The following is a 26,289-nucleotide window of genomic DNA, read 5'->3' on the forward strand; positions in this document are numbered from 1 at the left end:
ACGGGAGTCACCTCATGTGAAACCACCTTTTAAGTTTTTGCAATAATGTTTTTGGTTACGGACTAAACAAGCAAGATCTATCACGTTAACTTGTTTACAGATGGGCAGCTTTTGTTACCCGTGGCCGGGTTTGCTGTTTCCTGTCTTTACATTAAGCTAAGCTAACCAGCAGCTGCTGTGTCATCACATTTAACGGCTAAATATGAGTGTGGTGTCACTCTTCATCTCAGTTTTGGTAAGAAAGAAAAAAGGAACCTGATTTATCAATACAGTTCTGCTCGTTCAAAACAGCCAAAGTGCTTTAACACTAACTAGGGGCAGCGTCTTCTTGATCAGCTTGATTAAAGTAAACGCGTGTTGGCTGTGAGGCAACTCAGGGACAGGAGTATCTATGTTTATCTCCATCCACCCACTTCCTGTATGCCTGACATCTACCAGCTGTACAGGAAGACACACACACACACACACGGATGCCCATGCGGCGCTGCCTATGGCCGCCTCCAGATGTTGTGTCAGCATGTGGTCGTCTCGCTGAAGCCAAGTGCAAACTGAGCAGTCCTATGCAGAGGGACGGTGCACATCAACCTGAATAATAGGATACTCATAGAAGTAGATGTGTGTTCACCATAAACTTCCCCAAACCTTGTTAAACACTATCAAAGCATCGTGAGAATGGACTTCTGATTCGCTTCCACATCTGCTGCAGCGTTGTTGTTTTTTTTGCAATGCTTCCAGAATGCTTCCAGCAATTATTTGAATTGCTCTGTCTTCTGCAGCTGCCTCGCTTAGGTTATAACCTCAATTGTGTTGTGCTTTTTACAACTGCTTGTTTTCCCCACTAATGTAATTCGATCAAATGGCATTCTACACAATCAGGAAAAAGCTATGTTTCATAGTCTAAATAGACGGTGTAGATATGGGCTCTTATTACTTGTTTGGTTAAAATATAAAAAGGTTTATTACAAATAATCACCAATATAAATCACTGCACAATACTGATTCTACAAATCTACATTAAATAATGAACGAGCAAAATGGAAGCTTAAATTTGACATTACTTGTTCAAATCCCCAGAAGATGCTGAATTACTCAAAATCATATAACCAGGAAACTCTTGGGCGATGAATAAAGATTGTTTTTTTTTCAATTCGGTGCTAAAAACTTTCCTTCCATGTGCTAAAAGAGGTTGCAAGTTGATTAAAAGTTCATTTTAAAGTTATTGTGATGAGGATGAAACATGAATAATGAAACAGTCTCAATCTAATACTGATGCCTCTAAATGACCTATAGAAATAACCGAGACTATCACAGAGAGGATTGTTTATTTCATCTTAATACTTGAAATCGATGTCAAAATCAGATTTAAAAAAAAGCTGGAGCTGTATTTTCCCAGCAGCAGATGAAACAGTTCTGTGAGCTGAGTCACCCAGGGGTTTGATGTGGAGCCTCAATCCACACCTACTGCAGTGACGGGCGACACGCAGAGGTGTCGCCCTGTCACACCGTCTCTGTGATCCTGCTGGAGGGTAGATGCTGCTACCTTCAGTAACTGTATGCCTTATGTCCTATGTGTCTTATGCGCTGCTCTTTTTCTCTTGTTTCCTCTTCTCAGGCACCAGCAATGGGTCTGTACTGGTTTATAACCTGACCAGTGGTCTTCTCCACAAAGAGCTCAGTGTGCACTCCTGTGAAGTCAGGTAAGATTTCTGTTTCTGTGTAGTTCAATGTACAACCAGGCAGAGCGTCCCCAGGGTCAGCGCTCCAGTTCCCACATTAGATGAAATATCTGTAGATTGACACATTAGATGAACCACAGTGGGCCAGTCAATCAGCTCAGGGGGGGGGGGGGGGGTTGATTTTGAGGCGATTTGTTTTGGGCTCATTAGAGTTTGCAGAGGCAATTGGCAGTCACATAATTAGAGTGCCTTGTCAGACACACAGTCTCAAGGAGCTGACGAAAACACTGCAGAGATGCCTCGGGATGTTTATCCCAAAAACTGACTGAACGTGACAGAGGGAGCTTAGATGCACTTGAAAAATGGGACCAGCTTTGCATACCGTACAAATCAATTCATCACAACAACTCAATCAACGGCATGACAAGGCCTGTTTATTTACTATGTTCGTGTGGGTTTGTGTGTTCATTCGGGGCAGAGAGAAGGAGCCGACGTGTTAAATTAGGGATGTCCAATGTTGCAGATCTACCCAAGGCTGCTGATGTAACACTTAGAAACAGTCGGTGTAGTGCTGTGTCTGTCCAGTGAAAAGGACAATGACATAACTTCTAGATCCTCTTTACTAAGATCATCTGTGCTCTCTACATCGTTCTCACACATTTCAAAGCCCTGTGAGGCAGATTTGTGATTTTTGGGCTTTACAAATATATTTAATTGAATTGAGTTTTTAAAAAACTATCCAGATCATACGGCGACCTTCTCCATCAACGACCCAATAGAGCAAGCACACAAGTGTTTTATTTTGACCCCGCCTCCCAGCCGTCGGTCCAGCCTCTTTCTAGGGCTCATTCACATGAACGGAGGAAGGGAAATAACTCTGGATTCTTAAAACAACTTTTAGGACCTAATCATTTAAAAATGGGGGAGCAGTCGAAAGTGAGATTTAAAGGGATTTTGGAGTTTTTCCACGGACTGTTGTTGTCCTCTGTTGGTGCCATAGAGCTCTTCTCGTAGCAGCAGGGATTCTGCTCGGCGCTTCCACGCTTTAAAATCCGTTCTTAGTGACCAGAGCGTCCGGACTGAGACTCATCTGTAGAAATCTGATTGGAATCACATTTCAAACCTCCTCCAAATGGTGTCTCGTGATGTTTTCTTGCTGTCCAGACTTTTTGAAATCGATCTCAATCGACCAAAATGTCTGCAGGGAAAAAGGCCAATTGATTTCTGGGTGAAATGCACGCTGCATATAAATACCATTTTCCACTGTTACTCAGAACACATTACTTGATGTTTTTAGGTTGGGAATCGAAGTGTTCCTTTAAATGAGAAATCCGAGGGAGAGTAGACGCTATGCAGTCTCCTATGCCTTCATATGTACTGATACAAAATATTTAAAAAAACACCAGCGAACAGGGCCAGAGCACTGATTGGTGCGAGGACCCTATTGAAAGGCAAATTATTATTATTATTTATGCAAATCAATCACTGTCATGAGGGGCTTAACATGCTGGCAAAATGGCCAAGTTGCTCAAATGAAGCCCCTCATGAGGTTTCACATACATATATGTAATTTGTTCGGTAGATGTAACATGTTGAGATGTACATAAAATCCTCTTGGAGTTATACTATAAACCAAGCAGGGAGTCGGTAATTTCGAAGTTGCCTTTTTCAATCAAAGTACTTTGACAAAACCTCCTACAGATTTAATCAGATCGACTTCAAATTTGGTCAGTACAATCTAAAGACCTTTTATTGCGGGACGCCTCATTGCACTCAGCACAGCTCCAGTTTCATTGAACCTGGCCGCGTGTGCAGGATTACAGGTTTATTTGGTTTTTATATCGTAATAGGGTCAAAACTGGTCCATTCAAGATGCATTGTAGTGATGTGCAACATAAATCTAGCTTTGCTTCGGTGTGGTTTTGTTATACATTAAATTGCTTTGTCCTGCTATGCCTCTGCACAATGTATTGGTTAATTATAGTCTGCCTGACGGACCACACTGGAAAGAACGCCGCACCCGCCGTATGAGCTCCCCACGCTGCAACAGCCAAACGTCAACAAAGAGCAGCCTGTGCTTTATTAGTTAGTATTCTCTAATGGGCAGCGCAACCATTTCACCAGGTTTAATTAAGCACGAGATTGAATCGATTAATGCTGTTAAAAGATTGATTGGGAGAAAACACCGTCCGTTCAAGCAGAGCCAGGCTCTCTTTAATGAGAGAAGTTGGTGTCCGCAAAATGCAGAACTCCAACAAACTTTAATGAGCCATGCAACACAAGCAAGTTTCTTCAAATGTCCGCCTCTGCATGTGCTGATGGGCGTCTGTGTGGATTAAAGTGAGCGATCAGACGTCGCTTTTCTCTGCTTTCCGGTTGTCAGGTTGTCAGGTTGCACTTACTCAACCTTGTGCTGAGACACTGCATATACACCCCTCGTGTTACACACCCCTGTGTTTTGATATGTCCATCAAAAATAAAGCAAAAAAGTGACAAAATAAAGGAATAACACAACCGTACATTAACCCATTGAACCAGACTGTAACATCAAAGTAGCTCCATCAGATCAGGGCTTTCTCTTGAAAACACCTCCATTAGATGTTCCCTCCTCCTGTATGGGCTCTAGAAGAGCACTGCTGTTTTTCTCCCAGTGCTGTGACATACGACATTAAGATCAAAGCTGTGAATTTCCTGTGGTGGAGAGAGCAGAGGTGCTTTATGCAAATGAGTCCAGCATCCCCTGCCCGAGCACAGCCATGCCAAAAGAGGCCTGCCTACTTAGCATCTCATTTACATTTAGTGGGGAAATTGACTAATTAATCATGTGGCTATTTACCATCTCATTACCGTGGAGTTTGTGCTCCCTGAGCTGGGCCCACTTCTCCAAAATATTCATATCTCACACTCGCCGGCTTGATTTGCTGTGAGTTTTTCTCCTTTTTTTTTTTTTTTTTTTTACACCTTCCCAATGGATTTAGAAGTTTTAGGTGTCTCATTACAGAATGTAATGAAGGAATATTTGACAGCTAGACTGCCTGTATTAGATAGCATTATTAATTCGTTATTAATTTAACTAAAACCTGTGTGTGTGTGTGTGTGTGTGTGTGTGTGTGTGTGTGTGTGTGTGTGTGTGTGTGTGTGTGTGTGTGTGTGTGTGTGTGTGTGTGTGTGTGTGTGTGTGTGTGTGTGTGTGTGTGTGTGTGTGTGTGTGTGTGTGTGTGTGTGTGTGTGTGTGTGTGTGCTTATTCCACAGGGGGATTGAATGGGTGAGTCTTACCAGTTTCTTATCGTTTGCCACTTCTGCTCCCAACAACATGGGCCTGGTGCGAAATGAACTGCAGCATGTTGACCTGCCTACTGGTGAGAGGCTAGACACACACACACACACACACACACACACACACACACACACACACACACACACACACACACACACACACACATATTATCACCTGTCTTTGTTCTTGGAAGTTTCTGTTTTTCTAGAGGTTCCTGCTGCCTGAACAACAGAGAAGATAGACATCAGTCAGTCTCTCACTCTCTTTTTATTTGTCTTTCTGTGTCCATGTGGTTCTCTAAGAGACTCCTATTGTTCTCCTCCAGGGGATACTTACACACTTCTCCAAAATAGGTCCAAACTGAACCACCAAGAATGGCCTAGCTCTGAAAATGAGATCTTATCATGACTTATATCCCTGCCGGTGACAGGTCTATAGAATTACTGCACCAGCGGTGACCGTTGGGATTTTCGACTTTCTCCAGAAGGTGGAAAGAGAGAACCTGAGGATGAAGTAGTGAGTGGTCAGGAAGAGATGGTTAAAGGTTCCAGTGGATAAAACATCTTTTAGTTTAGATGTATGAGAATGAATGTTTATATGCAATCTCGGATACAAATAGTTGATGAACACTTTCATTATTTGACACATTTCTCGTGTTTTTGTCTCGTTGGTCTGCTTCACAATTTTGACACTTAAGGCGTTTGGCTTGGGAAATGTCCATGGTCACAAGGAAATATGCGCACTATGATGGTTGTGTCAGAGAGCCTTTATCCGCAGCCCTTTCAGAACAATGGCGGGGGTAAGTCCCTTCTTTAATGGCTCTCTAAAAGCACCAGAGTCGTGAAAGTTAACAGTCCGCGGCATTAGCTTTGGTTACAGGCTGACACGCCTTCCAACACACACACACACACACACACACACACACACACACACACACACACACACACACACACACACACGCATACTTAATTGTTTTTTCGTTTGAGTAGCTTAAAGTGCCTGACATTTTCCAAGGTGTGCTTGACTGCTAATGTATCTGCTTGCTAGTGCACACAGCCGGTGGGGATCTCGGTGTGATCTCGGTGTCCCACATCCCTGATCCACGCACGTTTCTGTGTCTGTCTTACTCAGGGTTGGATGTGAAAAAGATCAGTATCACTTTAATCTGTGTGTGTTCACCGAGACACAATAGGTCCGTGACGTGTTTAGCATAGCACCGAGATCACAGGGGAAGCGAGGGGGCGTAGCGCGCTAAGCTCCGTCTAAACTGAGAACTCTCACGATGTCTTATTTACAGGTTGCAACGTATACTGCATTTAGAAATAACATAAATAGACATTGTGACGTTTAACAGAGGAAAGTAGCCGTGGGGTATCGTGTTTCAGCCTACCTATTTGAGTTGCGGATGTTCTTATAGTATTTTTCATATAATTTCATGTAATCCTGAACCAGATTCAGACTCGCACAACTTCGTCTCCCCTTACTTGAGCTGATGTTCGTTCGTCTTAATTCATTGACGGGACGTGAGCATATCCTTGCATGAGGTCATCAAATAGAAACGGCCCCAAAGTGAAGACAGTTCTGTACTTCAGGATTCTGTTAGTCACAAGTAAGACTAATCCGCTAAGGCAGACACTTTGAGCCCTTTTACAGCTGGAACATTTTCTGATAAGATTTGGGACTCCAGGATGAAAAATCATCTTCCTCGCTCGTCTTACTCGATCGTGATGATAGCCGGTCTCTGCAGCGATGATTGTGTTCTTTATCCGTGAGCGGATTCTCATCGTGCTGCAGTAACCGGGGGACGTCCGTGTTGATAAGTGGCAGTGAACGTGCTTTGCATTAGCTCACAAGCGTTTACGTGTACAGATGATAATTACATGTTATAATAATATTATTTATACATGCGTGATCAGCTCAGCACTTTAACACGTCTTTCCAGTAATCAGCCACAGAAAGGGAAGAGCATGACTGTGTTTGCCAGAAAGCACACCCGCCTTCTTTTGCATACAGCAGATTAAAAAAAACCTGACCCCAATTTGTGTAGTCAGGACCTCGAGGTGGGTGTGTGTGTGTGTGTGTGTGTGTGTGTGTTTTTGAGAATGCACGTTTGACACACCTGATTAGAGCCAGTAGGCTGATGATCTGAAGAGTGAGATAATTGCCCCAAAGAGGAAACGATGAAGAGGGCTTCATTAGCTTCTAGTGCACCAAAGTTGTCTCTCCACCATACGCTGAGCTATGCCGTCTCAACAAAACCGTTGGAGGTCACCCCCGCCTCGCCCAAACCGCCACAGGCAGCTGTGTCACTTGTACATTTTAAGCAGGCCGCCTTCCTAAGTGTCCTCGGCAAAATCAGATCAGCACTTCCTTAGGCAACCGTGATAAGATACACCTGAAGGGTGTCCTTGTTTTGTTTAAAGGGGGGCACCTTGATGCGCTGCTGCGGTGGGTGGAATGTACTATGTGCGAGTGAAAAGCAGAGATTGGAGCAGGTGGGGAGAGTGAGTTGGCGCCATTTTCCTCTTTTCCCGCTACGGCGAAGGAGATGAAACCAGGACGCCCTGGCACTAAAGTGGAATGAGTTCGATCCGTCTCTTCACGGGTTGTAAGGAAAGGTACTGTCTTCTGCCTTCCAGCATCACCTCCTCTCCCTCACACGTGTCTGTCTGTGTCTCTGTTGTGTTTTCCAGGAAGATGCTTTGCATTTAGAGGCGAGCGAGGAAACGATGAGCCACCCATTGAGATGATTAAAGTGTCTCATCTCAAGTGAGTTGCCTGCTCTCTCCACCACCGGCAAAAACCAAATAGCAACAACACCTCCGTTTCTAGTGCTTTTGTCTGAGACACACACACACACTTGGACACAAACTGTACATTTACATACAAAACAATTCACACCCACACGCTTGCCTTCTCACCGTCTCACCTTTCTCTCTCTATCTCCTTCTGGCTCTGATTTATCAATTCAAATTTTAAAGGGCGCATTGTGCTTGCTCGCTTCTTCCGAGGTGTTATAATAACAAAATTCAAATCTCACCCGGAGGTCTGCAGAAAGACCCCAATAGCACAGATCGAGCATTAATTGCGTTGTTTATTTCCTATTGTTCCCCAAAACCTTCACAAATGCATGTTGTGCAGTGCTTTGGGTCATCAATTTTTCTTTTAATTCCCGCATTCATCATTGCAGTATCTTTTAATAGGACTGTGATATTGCGAAATAAAATAAAAGAGCATGCATTAACAGTCCTCGCACATTTTCTTTTGTATTTTCTTAGTAAATTCTAATTTATTTTCAACGCACCATGTTACCGTTGAGAGTCCTAGCCTTGCGGGTACATTCCAAATATGGTTAGGTGTATCATGTATTAAACTGCAAAGGGACGCCTCTGACTGTTCTGTATTCACAAGTGATAAAACTCACTTTTGCTCAATTCAATACACGTTTGCTGCAACTTCCTTATTTGAATATTTAATTCATATACTGTATATGTGCAAACAATATTGCTGTAAATATCTGTGTACCTAAGAGGCACACTGCAGTCTGGTTAAACACAAAGCAGGGTCGCGTTTGAAAACTCATCCTTGAAATTGTACCATATGAACATAAAAAAAAGGATCTTTCTAAAACGTGACCAGATGAGCTAGAATCCATTCTCTCATTCTTTTTGCTGGTAATGTGACACATCAGCGTCCAATGTTTAGACGTCCACGCCACGCAGCAACCAGATTTTGAGACTGCATTCTTTTAATAATAAAACTACAAGAAACCTTATAGTGCAGTCGTGGGCAGTGTGTGTGTTTTGAGATTGAATGTGTGTGTGTGTGTGTGTGTGTGATGTCCATCCTCAGACAGTACCTGGTGGTGGTGTTCAGAGACAAACCCCTGGAGCTGTGGGACACCAGGACCGGGACACTTCTCCGGGAGATGGCGAAGAACTTCCCCACCGTTACTGCATTGGTACTGACAAATCGACACACCAATAAAAAACTGCATCCTCCACCGGTCCTTGATGCTGAGCTGCTCGTGAAACACAAGGAAAAAAACGTACAAACTGGGCTGCTCATTAATGACAGCTGCATATCTGAACATCTCCAGTCAAAATACTGACTTTTAACAAAACACACTGCTGCGATATTACCCATTGTTGACTCTTCCCTTTGTTAATCGTCTCTGATGCTGGGGGCGGCTGGCCATTTAAAAGATCAGTCTGGAAATTTTCCCCGAGTTCCGCAAAGAACGGGCTTCATTAGGCCAAAGAAATGCTCATAAAAGAAGAGCTATGCTGGACAAACTTCACAATGGGGCTGTAAAGTCCACAGCAAGAATAAAAACTGCCAGTAACCTTAATAATACATGCTGCCCTCCCCCAGCCCCATATTGCTGTCTCATTTCCATATTGATTACAACCTCGAGTCCGCCAGACTGCAGCCACAGTGCTCCGGCAGTTGCACAGGAAGGCATGGGGGGGAAACAGCTCTCCCGTGTGCCTTAGTTTAATTTATGTGAGCATCTCCTGCACTTCCCTTCTCCTCCTGTCTCTAGCTGTTGTCTTTTTGCACTGTGATGGTTTGCTGTTATGTGTTTGTGTCTAGCTCTTTGTCTGGGTTTGTTGCTATAACTGCGTGCGTGCGTGCGTGTGTGTGTGTGTGTGTGTGTGTGTGTGTGTGTGTGTGTGTGTGTGTGTGTGTGTGTGTGTGTGTGTGTGTGTGTGTGTGTGTGTGTGTGTGTGTGTGTGTGTGTGTGTGTGTGTGTGTGTGTGTGTGTGTGTGTGTGTAAACAGGAGTGGTCCCCGTCCCACAACCTGAAGAGTCTGAAGAAGAAGCAGATGGCAGCGAGGGAGGCCATAGCGCGGCAGACGGTGTCGGACCCAGAGCAGAGTAGTGTTGAATCGTCAGTCATCAGGTCAGCGTTCTAAAGCTTCACAGTGTAGTGACTATGACAAAGCCCTGAGGCAGAGGTGAAGCTAATATATGAGGAATTGAAATCAGATCGAAAAATAGTATAAAATCTATCAATTGGAATGAACAGTTCTTTACCCGTTATTATGTTTAAATGATTATCTGATCGCAAAAGACAACGGTCCAGTATTATTCTCCACTGCCCCCGCCAGCCATATTCCAAACGTGTTTATTTGAATTTTAACTGGACGTTATTTAGCGCTGTTGATTATATTAACGTGTGTATTGTTGCAATAATGTTTTCATACAGTTGAACTGTCGATGTTTAGGTTTAGTGAGTCCATACATCCGTCACTTTAAGCTACTTCAACATTATGTTTTGCTATGTCTTCTATTTATCCATTACTTATAGCTGACTACTGTTTAACAATGACTTTTTGCTATTTCACCATTTATTTGTTGCCTTCAGCTGCGTATTTTTGTTATAATTCATGAAAAAGGCTACTTTTAGCATTCTATTTCAACCTTTTATCCATGACTTTAACAGTAAAGACATCTCTTGTCAATTGCTAAGTAGTTTCCACAAAGTCAAGTGAAGCCAACTCAATATGTGTTTGTATTTTTTATTTATTACTGAAACCATAGTTTTTATTTTTGTATTACTTCTGTCTCTACAATCCCTCCAGTGCTCTGACCTAAATGCTACCAGTAATTCTTGCCACCGTCAGCTGCAGAATACCACGACGTTGGTCCTGCCACGAATATTTCACAGTGGAAAGAGCCTGACATGTTTCTCCACTGTACAGTCTGCTGCAGGATGCAGAGAGCAAGTCAGAGACCAGCCAAGCCATCTCAGCCAGGGAGCATTTTGTATTCACTGACACCGACGGGCAGGTCTACCACATCACCGTGGAGGGCAACACTGTCAAAGATGGCGCGCGCATTCCCCCTGATGTGAGTCCAGAGACGGGGTCTCTTTTTACTTCACACGCTCCTGAACTACCTCAAGGTCCTCCACACAGATCCCTGCACAAAGCTGTTCCTACTCCTTTCACATCTCTTACTCGCCATTGAATTTCAATTTGTATTTCAACCCTTTCTGAACACAGAATCGTCTCTTTTCCCTGTATACCTTCTGCAGGCATCAGTGTGTCTCCTATCGCTACTTCTACCTCTGACTTTCTCCTGTCTTCTCTCTGTCTTTATATTTATGTGTCTGATCTGTCAATTATCAATACTTTCGCTCAGGTTTCTAACCCGCAGTATACACCGTGTTTCACTTTCTCACACCAGCAATCATCGTGCACTGTTTCCGCACTCTTTTCCGTCATCTTTTGTTCTTGCTTTGGCATCCTCTCATGTGTTTAAAGGTTGAATCTCTTCTTTTATTTTTTTGGCAGAAGGTGCTATTCTTTCTCTGTGTCAAAGAGAATGAAAATATGATGGCAACGTTTTTCACATAATCTACTTCCCTGTTTCTGTGATCAAACGCCTGCATTGTGCCAACATTTCACCTCATTTTCACTCTGCTGTCCGGTTGTTAGCCAGCGCCTGCACAGCTTCCTCTATAAAGTAAAAGCCACCACTGCTGCTCTCTAGTCTTTAGTGGGGCTTGTGTGGGGGATGATATACATGTTGGCTCCACAACAACAAAAAAGTGTTCAACCTTGCAGCTCTACAGCTTTATGTTTTCTGTCAGATTAAACCTTTTGCTCTAGCAAACAGCCGACTGACTGTGCGTGAGTTTTATGTCTTTCATCAGTCTGTTAGCAGACAGTGTTTTGCACTTGTTCCCTCCACTGCTTCAGAGCGTGACCCTGAAACTGTTCCTGCATTTACCTGTAAAGCATCTCATGGGGACTTAGCTGCTAATTGGCCGTGACAGCGAAAATGTCCCGGCTATTACAGGAGACAGGATTTATTTTCACCTGAATGACTACAAGATGCAGGATGTTTATACTTTACAAGTCCACACGTCGCCACTGACAAAGAGCCTTTTGATTTTTGAATAAAAAAAATTAAAAAAAGGTGTTTAGTTGCCCAAGAGTAACAAAATTGAAGCTGTTGTTTAAGAAAACTTCAGGAACTTTCTTGGACTCATTATCTAGTTGTGATTTTCATCGTGCTACAGAGCAGATGGCGCCTTCTCTTGTGTGTTGTTGATTGCCCACATCTGTCAATGAACACTGCACAACTTCATACACCTTATCGCTAACACTTCCCCATTTCTTTTCGTTCGAGATGGTAAAATTTGTTTCGGGAGTCCCTTTCTGAGCGGCAGGTTGGATTGTTCAACAGCCCGTGTTTTGCCGGCTCACTCCCGGCATCGATTCACACCGCACACACAGACACCAAACACACAGACACAAACAGAGGTTTACCTTCTGATTTAAAAAGCCTTATCTTCGTGACAGCTACAGATTCATCGTTCAAAGATTTGCATACCTCAAAGGATTTCCAGTCCTTCCAGGATGATATAGGAGATCTTCATATCTCTCTCTCTTGTCAGGACGGTAACGGAAACTGTCCAAGAAAAATTTTGTCCCATCATTCACCGGGTACACACTGAAGGTGAGCTGACACTTAATGTCTTCACGTCAGCACTCCGTCTTGTGGCGCAGCCTCACTTAACCTCAGGTGTCGTGCTTGTCTCAGCCAGAGACTATTACGCTAGTCCTATTACGGACTATCTCGGTACTTGAGGTGTACAACTACAATACCAGCTTTAGTAGATAGCCGTGTATTTGTGTCTGTAAATAATAGAAAATAATCTACGCAGGCAAGATGTTAAAATCAACTGTCAAAATGGATGAAAAAGGGGCTTAGATGTACTTAAAGCTGCAGTTGGTAACCTAAATTAAAATAACTTCTTATCATATTTGCTCAAACTGTCACTACATCGTCACAGTAGTATACATGAGACAGATAATCTATAAAAGATTTTAAAAACAGGTTCCTCTGCAGAATCTTGATTCATATTTGATCAACGCTGCCTCGTTTAAAAGTTTGATCGGAGTTCACAAGCAGTGATGACTGCGTTAGACGCTCCTCGGCTCCGATTGGTTGTTCTCCTTTGAGCCCTTTGAAACCTGTAAATACCATTAGGAGCACTAAAAGGAGGCAGAGGAACCTGCTTTCAGACATATTATCTGTCACATTGCACTGCTGTCAGGATAGAGTGACAGTTTGAGCAAAATATTATGAAAAGTATTTTTATTCTTTTTACTGGAGCTTCAAGAAGCAGTTTTCACATACAAAATTCATTTTGAATCCTTAAGCAGGGGACAAATGTGCAGCTGTCCCTCCTTATTTTTCCTCTCACTGAATATGTGAAATCCTCGTTGCAGGGCAGTATGGGTAGTATCGCCTGCATCGCGTGGAAAGGCGACACCCTGGTGCTCGGGGACGTGGACGGCAATCTCAACTTCTGGGACCTGAAAGCTCGTTTGTCCAGGTAACAGCTCTTCTTACGACACTGCACTGACAGTATACTACATACCTACCTGCAATTCTCCAAACCATCTATATGTGCTTTGTTGTGTTTCATGTATTCGTTTAATTCAATTTTCTTGTTTTAAATATTTATTTTTTTTTGACAAAAATGAACTTGCCCAGAATGGTCACAGATCGATTATGTTGACGTTGCTTACTTTGGATACCAACCAATGGATAAGAAATGAATCAAATCACTGGCCGATGCTGTTGATGCTTTCAGGGGAATACCAACACATCGTGGCTGGGTGAAGAAGATCCGCTTCGCTCCGGGTAAGGGCAACCAAAAGCTGCTGGTGATGTACACCGATGGAGCGGAGGTCTGGGACACCAAAGAGGTGAGAAGTGCCACACGCCAACCTTTGGCAGTTTGACATGTCATTGGGACAAAAGTCATTGTTTTTCTGCACCGCATTATAAATTCCCAACATGCATCACCTGACCATACAGCTCAGATAAAATGAAAGAATCTGCAACGTTCTGCAAGTTCATAGTGGTGCTTTCCATTTAACAGATTCACTCTGGCAGCACAAATGTGTTTGCAGAGCACTGTAATCACTGAAGCGCTGAAATATTGTATATCTCTCAAAGTAACACTGTGGTAAGAGTATATCTACTGTAATTGTCCTGGTGTATCAAAGAACCATCACAGTGCACTGTGTACATACACAAGCCCGAAAAGCTTTCCGTTGACATCAATAAGCTCAACCATTGCAGGATGGATGATCCTGATTCCTGGAATGCATCCTCACTTCCTCTTTAACTTCGCTTACCGAAGCTGTCAGCATCCAGAAAGTCCTCTCTCTCTGCACGCCCATCATTCCAGCTCGACTAAGAATCCTTCGGGCTAGTTTGTGCTCCAGTTCAACATTTGGTCACTGACTGGACTTTTTTTGTTTTGTTTATCAATGTCAATGCCACAGTATTTGATAGTTTGCCGATTCAATTTGGATTTCAACCCTTTCTGAACACAGAATCTTATATATTTCTTATACGTTTACCCAGCAGAAATATTGAAAAGCAGATGGATGTGGACACAGATAGATGCTATGGTGTTTTTTAAGCAGCATCGGGCGGAGGAAGAAGTTCCCACTGGAGCATCGTTGTCTGGGAGGAGGGGTGTGTTTTCTTGAGGGGAGCTGAGATAAGACACAGTTTTCATTCCCCAACTGCAAAATCCAGATGGATCAAGCTGCAGAGGGAAAGGAGCAACGGCTTACAGGGCTGGAAAGAGAGGGAGAGAATGAGGGAGGAGAAGGAGGAGCAGGGAGACGTGCTTCAGCGCTCTGCTGACAGCTGGGTTACACCGACTCCCAGACAGCCCCATAAAGAGCCAGAGATAGGGAGGTTTTCTAGAACACCTTCTGAAAGAGTCTTCCATTCTCTGTCCTGCTATACTCAACATAAATGGTTCCTATCCCACCATCTCCCGTTGAGCGTTGTGGCAGATGCTTTGAAAGGAGCTTTCAGGGGGACAGTTTAGATGAACTGCTTTGGTTCTCCTCCTCCTCTTGCAGGTCCAAATGGTGAGCAGCATGCGGATCGGGCGCAACGTGAACTACCGCATCTTAGACATTGACTGGTGCACGTCGGACAAGGTGGTGCTGGCCTCTGACGACGGCTGTATCCGAGTGCTGGAGATGGCCATGAAGTCCGCCAGCTACCGCATGGACGAACAAGACCTGACCGGTGAGCCAGGGAACAAAAAGTGTGAAGCATTAAATGAGATGTAGGGGTTTTAGGAGATTCATGGTTTGGATGAAGGCCAGTTTCTTCGGGAACTGTGTGCGTTGTGCTCTTGAACGGCCGCGGCTTAACATTGCGTTCTTTCTGATCGGTGGGCAATATGTTCAGATCCGGTGTGGTGTCCTTACCTGCTGCTTCCCCGAGCTGCCCTGACTCTCAAGGCTTTCCTCCTGCTGCAGCCCTGGTCAGGAACCTTCACCATGGACATCACTCAAGTGTAAGTCTCCGTACATGTGGCCACTCCACAAATCCTCCGCTCTTATGATGTCGGGAGTGTTACAAGGTCGAACACAAAGACAGGATGTCAATTTTTAGGTCTTCAACCTCACCGGATCTTCTGATCGGTTGAACCCAAGACCTCAGAAAAAAAATCAATACTTGGAGAATATGCAACGGCAGACGAAGCGGTGGCCCCGATCAGATGTTTTATGAACAGCACTGCATGAGCAAACTGTTTATTTTACTGCTCGAGATGCTCTGAGACGGTCTTCAAGATCAACATCAGGGCTGACCAAAGTCAGTCTTAACAACTGTGAATGCACAATCTGCTTCTGGAGATTTGATACAGTTTCACTTTGAGGCTGAGTTTAGTTCAGTTCGAGGTTACAAACTAGTCAGTGATAACAATAACAAGACTTGCCTCGATGTTTTCTCCTATACCACCACACCTTGTCTGCCAACCACTCAAAACAAAATAACCAATATGTGAGTGTAAGCAACTCCTCTTTGTCAACAGGAGAGCAAATAGAGGCCGTATTCAGAGAGGAGTTTGTTTTTCAGATGGCTGCGTCTGTGTTTCACTGTAGCCTGATGTCATTTTGCCTCCTCACTGCTTTCTTCCACTAAACACACACACACGGCTGCCTTATCACAAGTCGGACAGCTGTATTAGCAGCGCTCGCCTCGCAGGGTGCTACCTGACCTCAGCATAAATGTTAGAATAGAATGATCTGTTATTGCGTGACACCACAGAGCGACTCCTTTTTAACGAGCAGCTTCTCGGCTTCCCATTTAATGTCAGGTCAGGTTTTATTTTAGAGAGACGCGCGAGGAGCCATTTGACTGAGTTTGATCGCTCTGTTTCAGAGACTACAATGAGAAAGGAGAGATAAAAGGGCTGATCCAGGAGCAGCTCAACTCCCTGTCTAAGTGAGTTATCACACTTTCTAATGGTGATGGTTACACACTGTGGCTCGAAAAATACACTATGTATATGAATGGCATGATGCAAAAGGCAACAATCGGATGTTGGTGCATGTGTACTGTATGTATGCGTCAGTTTTTGTTGATGTAGTTTGGGCTTGCCGTCATGCTCCTTTGTGTCTCGACGGCAGGTCCAGAGGGCATGTCGTCTGTGGGTTTACAGATAAGAGGAATACCTCGTAACCGACTCACTGGGCCTGCTGTGGTTGAGAAGTGTAATTTGCTCTGGCTGTGTTCTGATAGTCTGTCTCTGATTGCCCCCCCCGCCCCCAGTGACATGAAGAGCGTGCTGCAGGACCCGGAGCTCAGCCTGCTGCAGCGCTGCCTCCTGGTCTCACGGTGAGCTAACACTCGGCATGGATCTACCACAGTGTGTCGTCTGCACGGATAGTAGCGTCTCCGTGAGGGTTTACTGGTGCCCCAGCATGACAACTTCGTTCATATTCAGACAGTGCACCTAATCTGCACATAATGGTGTTCTTTACTGTCACCATTTAAGTTTTCACAGCTGTTTGTGGAATATCAATTCATTCAGAATAGGGAAGATAAACAAGATGATGTCATGATAAGGAAAGTTGAATGATTCTGTTTTGAAAACCGTGAAATGATCTACCTGAACAGCAGCATTTATTTTCGCTGTATCTGTGCAGCCGTGATTCTGTACCGCGGCAAAAGAAAACCCCAGCATGACATGAGAGCTGCTTTCAGCTCATGCTTATCTGCCGGCCGTCCAAGTTTCCGTGCCATTGTCAATGCAGCAAGGTAACCTAGCAACAGCTGTGTGCCTGTGCAGATATGTTAAAAGGATGCTGAGGGAAGTAAACGACGGGAAGAAAAGGCAGAAGGATGTGGAGAGAGAGGGGGGGTGGAGCTGAGCTGAAAGAGCGAGGCGTGGGCTGGAAGATACGGGAACTATGATCATTAACGACGAGAAGAAACCGCCATGTTGGTTCAGACTGCAGAATTGGACGAACTTCTCCAGAGAGAAAACATTATTCACTCTGGGCTCAGCTGATGTCTTGTTGTTGTTTTGGTAAACCGCAGGCTGTTCGGAGATGAGTCCGATCTTCACTTCTGGACAGTGGCGTCCCACTACCTCCAGTCGTTTGCCAAGGCTCGTCAGCTGAGCGTGTCCACTGCAGAGGGTCAGGCCCAAAGTGAAGGAACCCAGCCGTCACCTCGCTGCCACCTGGACATCTGCCATGACGTCCTGTGTGAGAGCGCTTACTTTCAGGTCAGTGACACGAGAGAAGACGCTTTAGTCTTTGTTTGTTGCCTGTTCTGTCTCCGGTAAACCAAATACGTGATCCCAGCATTCAGCATTACAGAATGTCCCATAGGAGTCCTCCAGAGTACAGTTACTATTCTCAAGTCAGACCACGCACCCCCCCAGCAGGCTGTCCCATGCTATCCGCAGTGTCAACACCATCGCCCCGGTCACACGGTGCATTCCATTATCAATGACATTGTGTATCGCCTCTGCTGTCTCACTAATCCCCGGTCTTTAAGGGAAGCGTCTCACATCTTGAAGCCTTTTGAGGTCAAACCTACCTTTCACTTCGCCCTCACTACTTTCAATTCCCCCAACATTTCTCTCCAATTATTTTAGTCCATGCTGAGACATGCTCAATTAAAAACAAACAAAAAAACCCTCTTGTTTGCGCCGTGTCATTGCGCGGATCAATGCGTCTCGCTGATGGCTCTTGGAAACAATAGCTTGAATCTCCTGTTTCCTTTTCTCCAAATTTAATTATCAACCCAGTTTGTTCTGAAGAGCGTTTGAAAGGTTCCTTCAGAAGATGCCCATTAATTGGTCCTCCTCTCTGCTGTGTCTACCCGCCCGCATCACTGGTCAACACGACATCTACCTTCATGTCAAGTTTTATTTTTTTTTTGTTCAGTAGTTAAATGTGCGATGCACCCACACATTGTCCAGGCTGCAGAAAATACTTCTATGGACTTTACTTTGGAGGAATAGTTCGTAAAACTGTGGATGGTAATTAACAATTAGCAGACTGCGCAAGAAGACAGGCATGCGTTGGTACTTCTTGCTTTTCTTTTTTATCCCACAAGGCTACATCAATATTCCCAAGAAAGCAGAGGAGAGGGAAGAACGTGTGCCTTTTCTGATTCAAGCAGAGTAGCCTCTTAAGAAAAGGCATTTAGCAAGCATTGAAGCTTAAAGTAGCATGAATGTGAAACAATTTCAGATTCTAATTGTCCTGTTGAAAAGTCTCTGTTTTTGTTCTTTGGGTATTTTTCAGGCTGTTTTTTTAACAGATTCTGTTTTTGTGAAACTTCTTCTCCCCGTTACTGAGGGGCCACGCAGTGATCACAACGTTAGGACAGTCTGCCGCTACGTTTGGATCATGTTGTTATAAAACAGCATCAGTGGTAGCAGCCTGACTGCAATTACAAGAATCCAAGACTCAGATACGGAGCATGCAGCTACTAAACTCGTTTGGGATCTTTGCAGGGATTTATGCCCACGGCTGTGACTCAGACGAATTCATCATAATAAAGTGAAACTTCTGTATTGGATATAGAGACAGGCACACGCACGCACGCACGCACGCACGCACACACACACACACACACACACACACACACACACACACACACACACACACACACACACACACACAGCCGATGTAATTAATTTCCTGCTATGCTGTTATCTCTCCCCTTATTGTGCTATTCTCCCCCTCTAGTCCGCCTTTAAAAATGGATACTCATACTCTGAAATATGTTTTTGCTACTTTCATGTTTCATGCCTATCGTTTGCTCACTGAAAAACAAAATCTGATCTCCCATCAGGGACCATTCAATGAAATAATGAGGAAAACTGCACCAATAATAAGTCGTGGAAGCTGTGGCACCAGAAACACTGTGAAAACTCCTGAATATTTTAGAGCCTTTATTATTACACTCTCCATCTCTGCACTCTAATCTTTCTATAATTGTCCTCAATATCTTTTTTTCTTATCTTATAATAATGTCCAATAATCTGTCCGTCTCTCTCTTCCACACACACACAAGGTTTGACCGTGGATTTACAAAAGCAGTATGTAACTTTAAAAAAAAACAACGTAAAAAGTAACCTGTGGCTCCACGTTTGCTGCTCAACAGAAGTTCCAGTTGGATCGGGTTCACCTGCAGGAGATGAAGCGCTCCAGTTATGAACACACTAAGAAATGTGCCGACCAGCTCCTCCTGCTGGGCCAGGTAAGGTATTGCACTGTGCCACACTGCTCACACAACGATGTCTACGTGTTTCATTCATATCACATGGGAGCTCCTGCTCGAATGTTCCCGTTTTCAGACATGCCCTGGGACTTCATCGCCCATTGTCTTCTGTGCTTGGCATCACAGTGGTCAGCATCCTGTAAGAAAATCTCCCCTCACATGAATGGGTGAATTTTTTAACTTTTGTTTTTAGTTGTCACATCCTTTTGATAAGTCAAAAGATAAATGTGACGCATATTTTGCCATCTTTCTCCCTCTTTCCTACATACAGGTTTCAGAGTATACACTACGCATCTCTCCCACACACACACCCACACCCACACCTACACCTACACTCACACTCCATAGCTGGGCATACATGCACACTGCCATAATGATAAATAGGTCACACCGGTGCTGTGGAGCCTAATGAAGCTAGATGGACGATAAGTGCTGCCCCTGTCCTCCCTTGCTTCTCAGCCTGTGGGGGATTGGACTCACCTCTCTCTCCTCTCAATGGCACCACTCTCCCTCTAATCACAGGCTGCAATCAGCCGGCTGTGTGCTGGAGGCGCAGTCCTCCGTCAAGGCAGCCGACCCCCGGCTGGGAGCTCGCGCCTTCATCCGCACCAGATGAAAAGCGCGATAATAAACTATAATTTCCCCTCGTTTGCTCCGTCTTGTTTGGCTCACGCGGTGGTTACCTGGCTGAGCTGCCGATGCCTTGTTTCTCAGCCGCTGCCATCTCTTTGTTGTCGCTCTCAGACGGACCGGGCAGTGCAGTTACTGTTGGAGACGAGCGCAGACAACACCAGCTACTACTGCGATTCACTGAAGGCCTGCCTGGTGACCACCATCACCTCCTCAGGCCCCTCGCAGTCCACCATCAAGCTCGTGGCCACCAACATGATCGCCAACGGCAAGCTGGCAGGTAGTGTTCCTGCATGTCTGGTAACAGTCAGCACACCTTCCCCGCTCCAGCAGAAGTCATTATGTGGACGTCTGCAGCCTTGAAAGGCCCTTAATCTGCTCCTTTTAAATAATTCATCTATCCTTTAGGCCTTTAAAAGAACACATTTTTAAATATGTTTTGTTTTATAAAGGTTTGAAAAAGGTTGCAGCTGTTAATCACCTGGAAAAAAAACAGTGCAGCTAATCTGCAGTGTGTAAAGAAATCACTCCACTGGTGTCTGGCCAGAGTTTTCCACCTTTCGCAGGGACGGGCCCTCGTTTCTCCATCTCACGTCAATGTACGAATTCTCCCCTTTTGTTCCTCTGTGTGTCAGAGGGAGTACAGCTGCTGTGTTTGATTGACAAGGCAGCGGATGCTTGCCGCTACTTGCAGACCTACGGGGAGTGGAACCGCGCCGCCTGGCTGGCTAAGGTAACTCAGCATGACAACAGACAACATCAGATACTGTGTAATGTTTGATAGTGTGCGGGCATGTGGGTGTAAGGTGTGTACATGCTGTGTATGAATATTTCTATTTTATTATTGGTACTTGTAAGAAGATTATAAAAATGCAGTTAAACACTATTGTTTGTTTTTTACTTTCTTGTTATTTGTTTGACTTCCTTGCAAACTTGAAATGTTCATTTTAGTGTTGTTATCTGGGAAACGCAGTCACGTTAAGGACATTTAGAGCTGCCCAACACTACCATGTTGCCGTGCATGTTGTGTGTGTTTCCAGGTGCGTCTGAGCCCAGCAGAGAGCTCCGATGTGCTGAAGCGCTGGGCGGAGCACCTGTGCTCCTCGCAGGTCAACCAGAAGTCCAAAGCCATCCTGGTGCTGCTGTCCCTGGGCTGCTTTTACAAAGTGGCAGAGATGCTCCACAAGTAAGATCAATGATGTCATGAGCATACTGTGTGCAAGCATTACAACAATATGCGAGACTTTGGTATTATCTCGGGCTGAAGTTTTTAAAAGTTGAGTGCATGGTATGGCCTGACCCCGTATCGTTAACCTCCGCATCGATTCCCTGTTGGTCTACTTGTCCTCCTCCTTGACAGCTCGTGTTCTTCAATGCATCAGGCTGTAAAAAGCTCAGAGAATTAGAGTGCCACCAGGACAAACAGGGTTGACGTATGTGTTGGGATCACATGTGTTCCTGACAGTAGCTCTCACCTCCTTCTGCCTCTGTTTTTCTCTTCCTCCTTCCGTGCGCTGAGCAGCACAAGGCACTTTGATCGCGCCGCCCTCTTCATCGAAGCCTGTCTGCAGCACGGCGTGATGGAGGCCAACGACTCGTCCAATATCCTTTCTTTTTTTTTTAAACCCATTACTGCACTCTGAGGGCCACTTACAACCAGAGTTGGCTCCCCTGCTACCTCTGTCCGTCTCGACTACAGACGTGCCCTCGAAAAGCAGAGAGCTCTTTCACATTCAAGGACAATTTAAAGAGTTCCGCGGAGCACATCCTGTCAAACTTTGATCGGCTGCAGACTCATGAGAGGACAAACAAACACGTCATCCTCTGTTTTAAATCAGCCCTGACCCTTGCTGACACAGAGTGGACCAGTTTGAACTTAACTATGAAATGTATGTAAAAATAAAATCATTTTTAATGCAAGCTAATCCGAGGCCACTGATGTCACTGAGCAACTCTTGCCTCTTTCAGGAAGTAAAAAAATCAAATTGTCAGAGTTAAGAATTCAAATTAATATCTGTTTCATTAAGAAATACAGATGAGTGACAGATTTCTTTGTAAAAGCAACATAAACTTGGTCCGAACACAAACTCAAGCGCTAGCGCGTCTGTCCAACTGATCTCTGCAATTTCGGTGACCATCAGCAGCAGCCAAAACGAGGTGCGGTGCGATGTGGATCAGAGGCTTTAATGCGTTCAACCAATGCAATCAGTGCTACGGTCCTGCAATAAATCCTGCCTTCATGAAGGTGAGAAACGTGCTCGTGTCTAAGCTGTTTCAGAGCGATGTTGATCCAACCTACTGCTGCTATTGATCTGGTGACTGCAAACGTTACCAGATCGAATTCTCATTTTTCCTTTACTCACCAAACTGTTCAGTAATCCTTTTTCCTCCGGTATGGAAGCACCTGCATTCGTTATGTCAGTTGATCAGCTGTTTCTTATGCAGATGTTTTGATGTGAATCATGTTAAAAACGTGCCTCTAATCAGCTTCATTGGACTACTGGTTATGTTGCGCCTTTTCATTTTGAGGATAATCTAATGAGTGGCAGTTTCAAGTCACTCTGCCACGCTTGAAAGTTGAAATGTGCGACGTTAATCAAAAGAATATCTTTGAGTGATGACAGCTTTTATTGGCTCAAAGTGTTGTTTTTTTATATCCCATGGCCACGACACGTTATCAGCTCCTTGACCTGCGTTTGCACATAAACTCATCAAGGCGTCGTTTTTGGAGTACGCCCGGCTGCTGCGCTCGCTGGGCCTGCGGGAGGGCGCTGCTCTGTGGGCGTCACGGGCCGGCAGCGCCGGGGAGCAGCTGATGGAGGAGCTGTTCCAGGGGGAGGCAAGCGCGCCAGAAGCCGCTCTCGGCGAAGAGGAGGCCGAGCTGGTCCAGGAGGAGAGCGCCGACTGACCTCGGACGACGCACTCTTTGGTGCAAGTCCAGGGTCGGCCACTCGTTCTAACTTCAACAAGCGTGGCCGTTGTCAACTCACTTTGGCGTCGGGCATCCGGAGGGGGTCGCGATGATCATCCCCACATCAAGAAGAGATACGAGGAGGTTCCTCCGCGTGAAGCTGTCAGTCCGTCACTGGAGTCTGTCTGTGACCATAACGACATTTCTAAATGTTTGGTGTGACCAGTGTGTGTGTGTGTGTGTTTGTGCTCATGTGTGTGTGCATGTAACAGCCCCAAAAGAAACACACCTCTGTCCTGATTCATCAAACAAGTGAAGTAATACACATCGCTGACATCAGGTCAGTGTTTTTGTTGCTTAATTAGATCTTTTTAAATTGTTGCTTGTTAAGCTTTATTTTGTGTGCCTGTATGAATATCTTCAAAGTACTGTTGTAGCTCTACAGGTTTAATTTGCCTTTTTTGCTACTGAGATGACATAATTCATTCATCCCAAAAAGAATCATTTTGAAAACGCATTGCCCGTAAACAAGGCCCCCCCCCCCCCCCCCCACTTCTATTCCATGCATACTTAGTGACCGAATTCCAAAATGAGTCTTGAGCACTGCTGATTCAACCAAAAGCACCACGTTAGTTGAGTGATAACTTGCAATAGAATCACAATATTGTTGAGACAGACGCCTAACAGACTGGGCATTATGTCCACAGCTGGTGCTGCTGCTGCCTAATTGAGTGACCAAAGCCCGCCTCTGCACCAGCCTCTGCAGCTGTAGCTGTTGGATGGCAGTAAAGTTAGTTAGCCAGGCCGCCACGTGCTTATTAGTCACTTATTAGTACATTATCTCCCTGAACACAGAGGGGAGAGGTATCAGACCGCTGCCACCTCAGTGATACCATTTAATTAGCTTGTGTCGGGTTCAGTTCCGTTGAATAGATGCCGGTTAATCCATTCCATTAATCCAAATGGAATTTTTCCATTTCTTACTTTTATGAAGACTCCAAGGGATACCTTGCTATCTGTGTTCTTTGATGTTTGTATCATGAGCTTGTTCTCTGGCGGGGGTATTACAAGAACAGCTGTCCAAGTGTGTTGTAACTCGTTTTAATCCGACCTCCGATGGATCATTTACACACAAACAATAATCTGTGCTGCTCCCGCTGTGGCTCATCACAAAAGCCCGACGCGCACGCAGTTTGAGTAATAGTTGAGACTTGCTGCCATACCTCCTCCGCTCTGCTTTCGACTCGTGATCTTCATGGTAAATATCTACTGATCATCAAAAACCAATCTGTGTGACGATGCAGAGACTTTCGCGATTGGGTGTTTGATTGCCTCGTAACGTGTTTGGTTGTCCTGGACTCAGACCTCTTTCCGTTTGGTATTGTGTTTCATAAACACATCAGTGCTGTTTCCCTCGTGTTACACTTCACCCCCAGGCGGTATCACTATGGCAACCCTGGCCTGTTTTAGGGGGACTACATGTTCCTGTAGATCCATTTCACATCCACGAACATACTGTAGCATGTCGCAGCGAGCCAGCGGTTAGAATCACTCAGCCCAGCAGATGACCCGCTGTAGTCCACCTGATGTCGAGACAGCGACGTGTGCTGTTCTGGGGTGTGATTCACACCCGCTGCTTTTCTTTCTACTGTAGTGTGTGTGTGTGTTCATTGTTTGTACAGTGATACCAGTGCTCTATAAATATTCCATGAGAGAGAGAAAAAAAAGAGATATATGTATATATGGATGGCAATAAAAATCAATATTATTCACTTTATTATTCATTTGTCAGTGTGCTGTTTCCTGTCTGAGGATGTTGACACAAGAGGGCGCTGTCACCCCTCAGTCTGTGGCCGTGGTGGCTCTCTGGCGTGTGTGATGGAGGGCACTTTGTGAGGAAAAAGACCTGTTAAAGCAAGTGCTCTTTGCAATTCCCCTCCTTTTAATTTCCACCCAGGTAGATTGAATTTGAATGTTCATTTATCAAGCTGCCTTCAGAGTCAATTAGTTCCCCGTGCGAGTCGCTTCCACCATTAATTGTTGGAATGCTGTTAAGCATTCCAACAAGCATTCCAAGCATTTTCCCCCACACCCCATTTCAAAATAAAAGCCCCAGAGAGTGAATTCTAACTGAACTGCTTGTGATGAAGCCTGTCATTTAATAACCTCTGTGTCAAACATGATGATTATGTCTCCTCTCCCCCTCCCTCCCCCACCCAGTCCCACCCTTTCAAAATAAAAAGGAATTATTCAGCTTTTTGCAATTTGTTTTTAAATTGGATATCTATTTTCAGCAATGTTTTTGAGATTCATTTCAGCTTTCAGCATTCCAACGCATTTTCAGCAGGAAATGCATTTTCTAGTTACTTCTGTTCTGCTCAGAAGGAGGGCCAACAGCTGGCTTCAGCTCGGTGCCTCAGTTATTCATTGATGTGTATTCTGTTCGTGCTCTCGCTGTGTGTGTGTGTGTGTGTGTGAAGCAGAGCACAAGGAGAAGAAAGGCAGTCTGAAACAGAAGGCCACACAAATGACTTAGTTGTGTTCCTTTAATGGCTTCATGAATAACTGCCGGAGAGCCGTTACAGCAAGGTCATCAGTATGCAGCGCCTCACTACAGGATTTCTATTCTGTCCCACTGCTACCCCCCCCAGCTAGCCAAATGGCTCTGATAACAACTCCCATCCTCACTCGTTGCTCCCTTACTCCACCTTATATGCACTTCATCCCTCTTTCCTTGCTGTCTGAACACCACGCTAGCTCATGTTCTTGCTTGCAGCCCACCTCCACTGATTTCCTGGAAGCCTTGTTTCCATCTGCTGCTTGGCTTTCCCCTCTGTCCCCCCCCCTCCTGTACTAAAGACTCAATGTCGTGTCAGAAGCACAATATTAAGTGTGTGTCGGACCCAAAGCTGTGAGGTGCACTTATGTTCATTGAACAGATGGAAATCACTGGCCTTCGCTCTGCACGAGGCGAGAATTAACAGCCGGCTCTGAATCATCGCACACGGTCGTCTCGCTGCTCCGCGTTCTCAATCGTCTGTATTAAGCAGCTATCGAACCGGGCCTTCATGTGCGGCAAGCCGGGGCAGAGCCCAACACTGCGCAGCATGTGGGGGTAAAGACAGAGAAGTACAGCAGGTCATCCAGTTCCCATCAGCACGTTCTCCTCTGGTGCTGACAGGCGGCTTTATCCAGGATGGGCAGG

The 26,289-nt window shown here is 45.0% G+C and overlaps 1 protein-coding gene across 1 annotated transcript in view; it reads left to right on the top strand.

The window, feature by feature from the left end:
- Positions 1-24,829, top strand: part of wdr11 (WD repeat domain 11) — a 41,607-nt gene extending 16,778 nt beyond the window's left edge. Inside the window, exons 11-29 of the mRNA XM_079279731.1 lie at positions 1,613-1,697; positions 4,930-5,036; positions 7,648-7,723; positions 8,807-8,915; positions 9,739-9,860; positions 10,663-10,810; positions 13,204-13,310; positions 13,572-13,686; positions 14,866-15,037; positions 15,203-15,311; positions 16,181-16,243; positions 16,571-16,636; positions 17,342-17,531; positions 19,427-19,522; positions 20,288-20,453; positions 20,809-20,906; positions 21,214-21,359; positions 21,696-21,775; positions 22,876-24,829. Of these exons, the coding sequence (XP_079135857.1) occupies positions 1,613-1,697; positions 4,930-5,036; positions 7,648-7,723; positions 8,807-8,915; positions 9,739-9,860; positions 10,663-10,810; positions 13,204-13,310; positions 13,572-13,686; positions 14,866-15,037; positions 15,203-15,311; positions 16,181-16,243; positions 16,571-16,636; positions 17,342-17,531; positions 19,427-19,522; positions 20,288-20,453; positions 20,809-20,906; positions 21,214-21,359; positions 21,696-21,775; positions 22,876-23,081 (2,261 nt within the window). The 3' untranslated portion in view covers positions 23,082-24,829. The remainder of the gene's footprint in view (positions 1-1,612; positions 1,698-4,929; positions 5,037-7,647; positions 7,724-8,806; positions 8,916-9,738; positions 9,861-10,662; positions 10,811-13,203; positions 13,311-13,571; positions 13,687-14,865; positions 15,038-15,202; positions 15,312-16,180; positions 16,244-16,570; positions 16,637-17,341; positions 17,532-19,426; positions 19,523-20,287; positions 20,454-20,808; positions 20,907-21,213; positions 21,360-21,695; positions 21,776-22,875) is intronic.
- Positions 24,830-26,289: the final 1,460 nt, after the last annotated feature.

This window comes from Melanostigma gelatinosum, assembly GCF_949748355.1.
Source record: "Melanostigma gelatinosum genome assembly, chromosome: 12".
Classification (NCBI taxonomy): Eukaryota; Metazoa; Chordata; class Actinopteri; order Perciformes; family Zoarcidae; genus Melanostigma; species Melanostigma gelatinosum.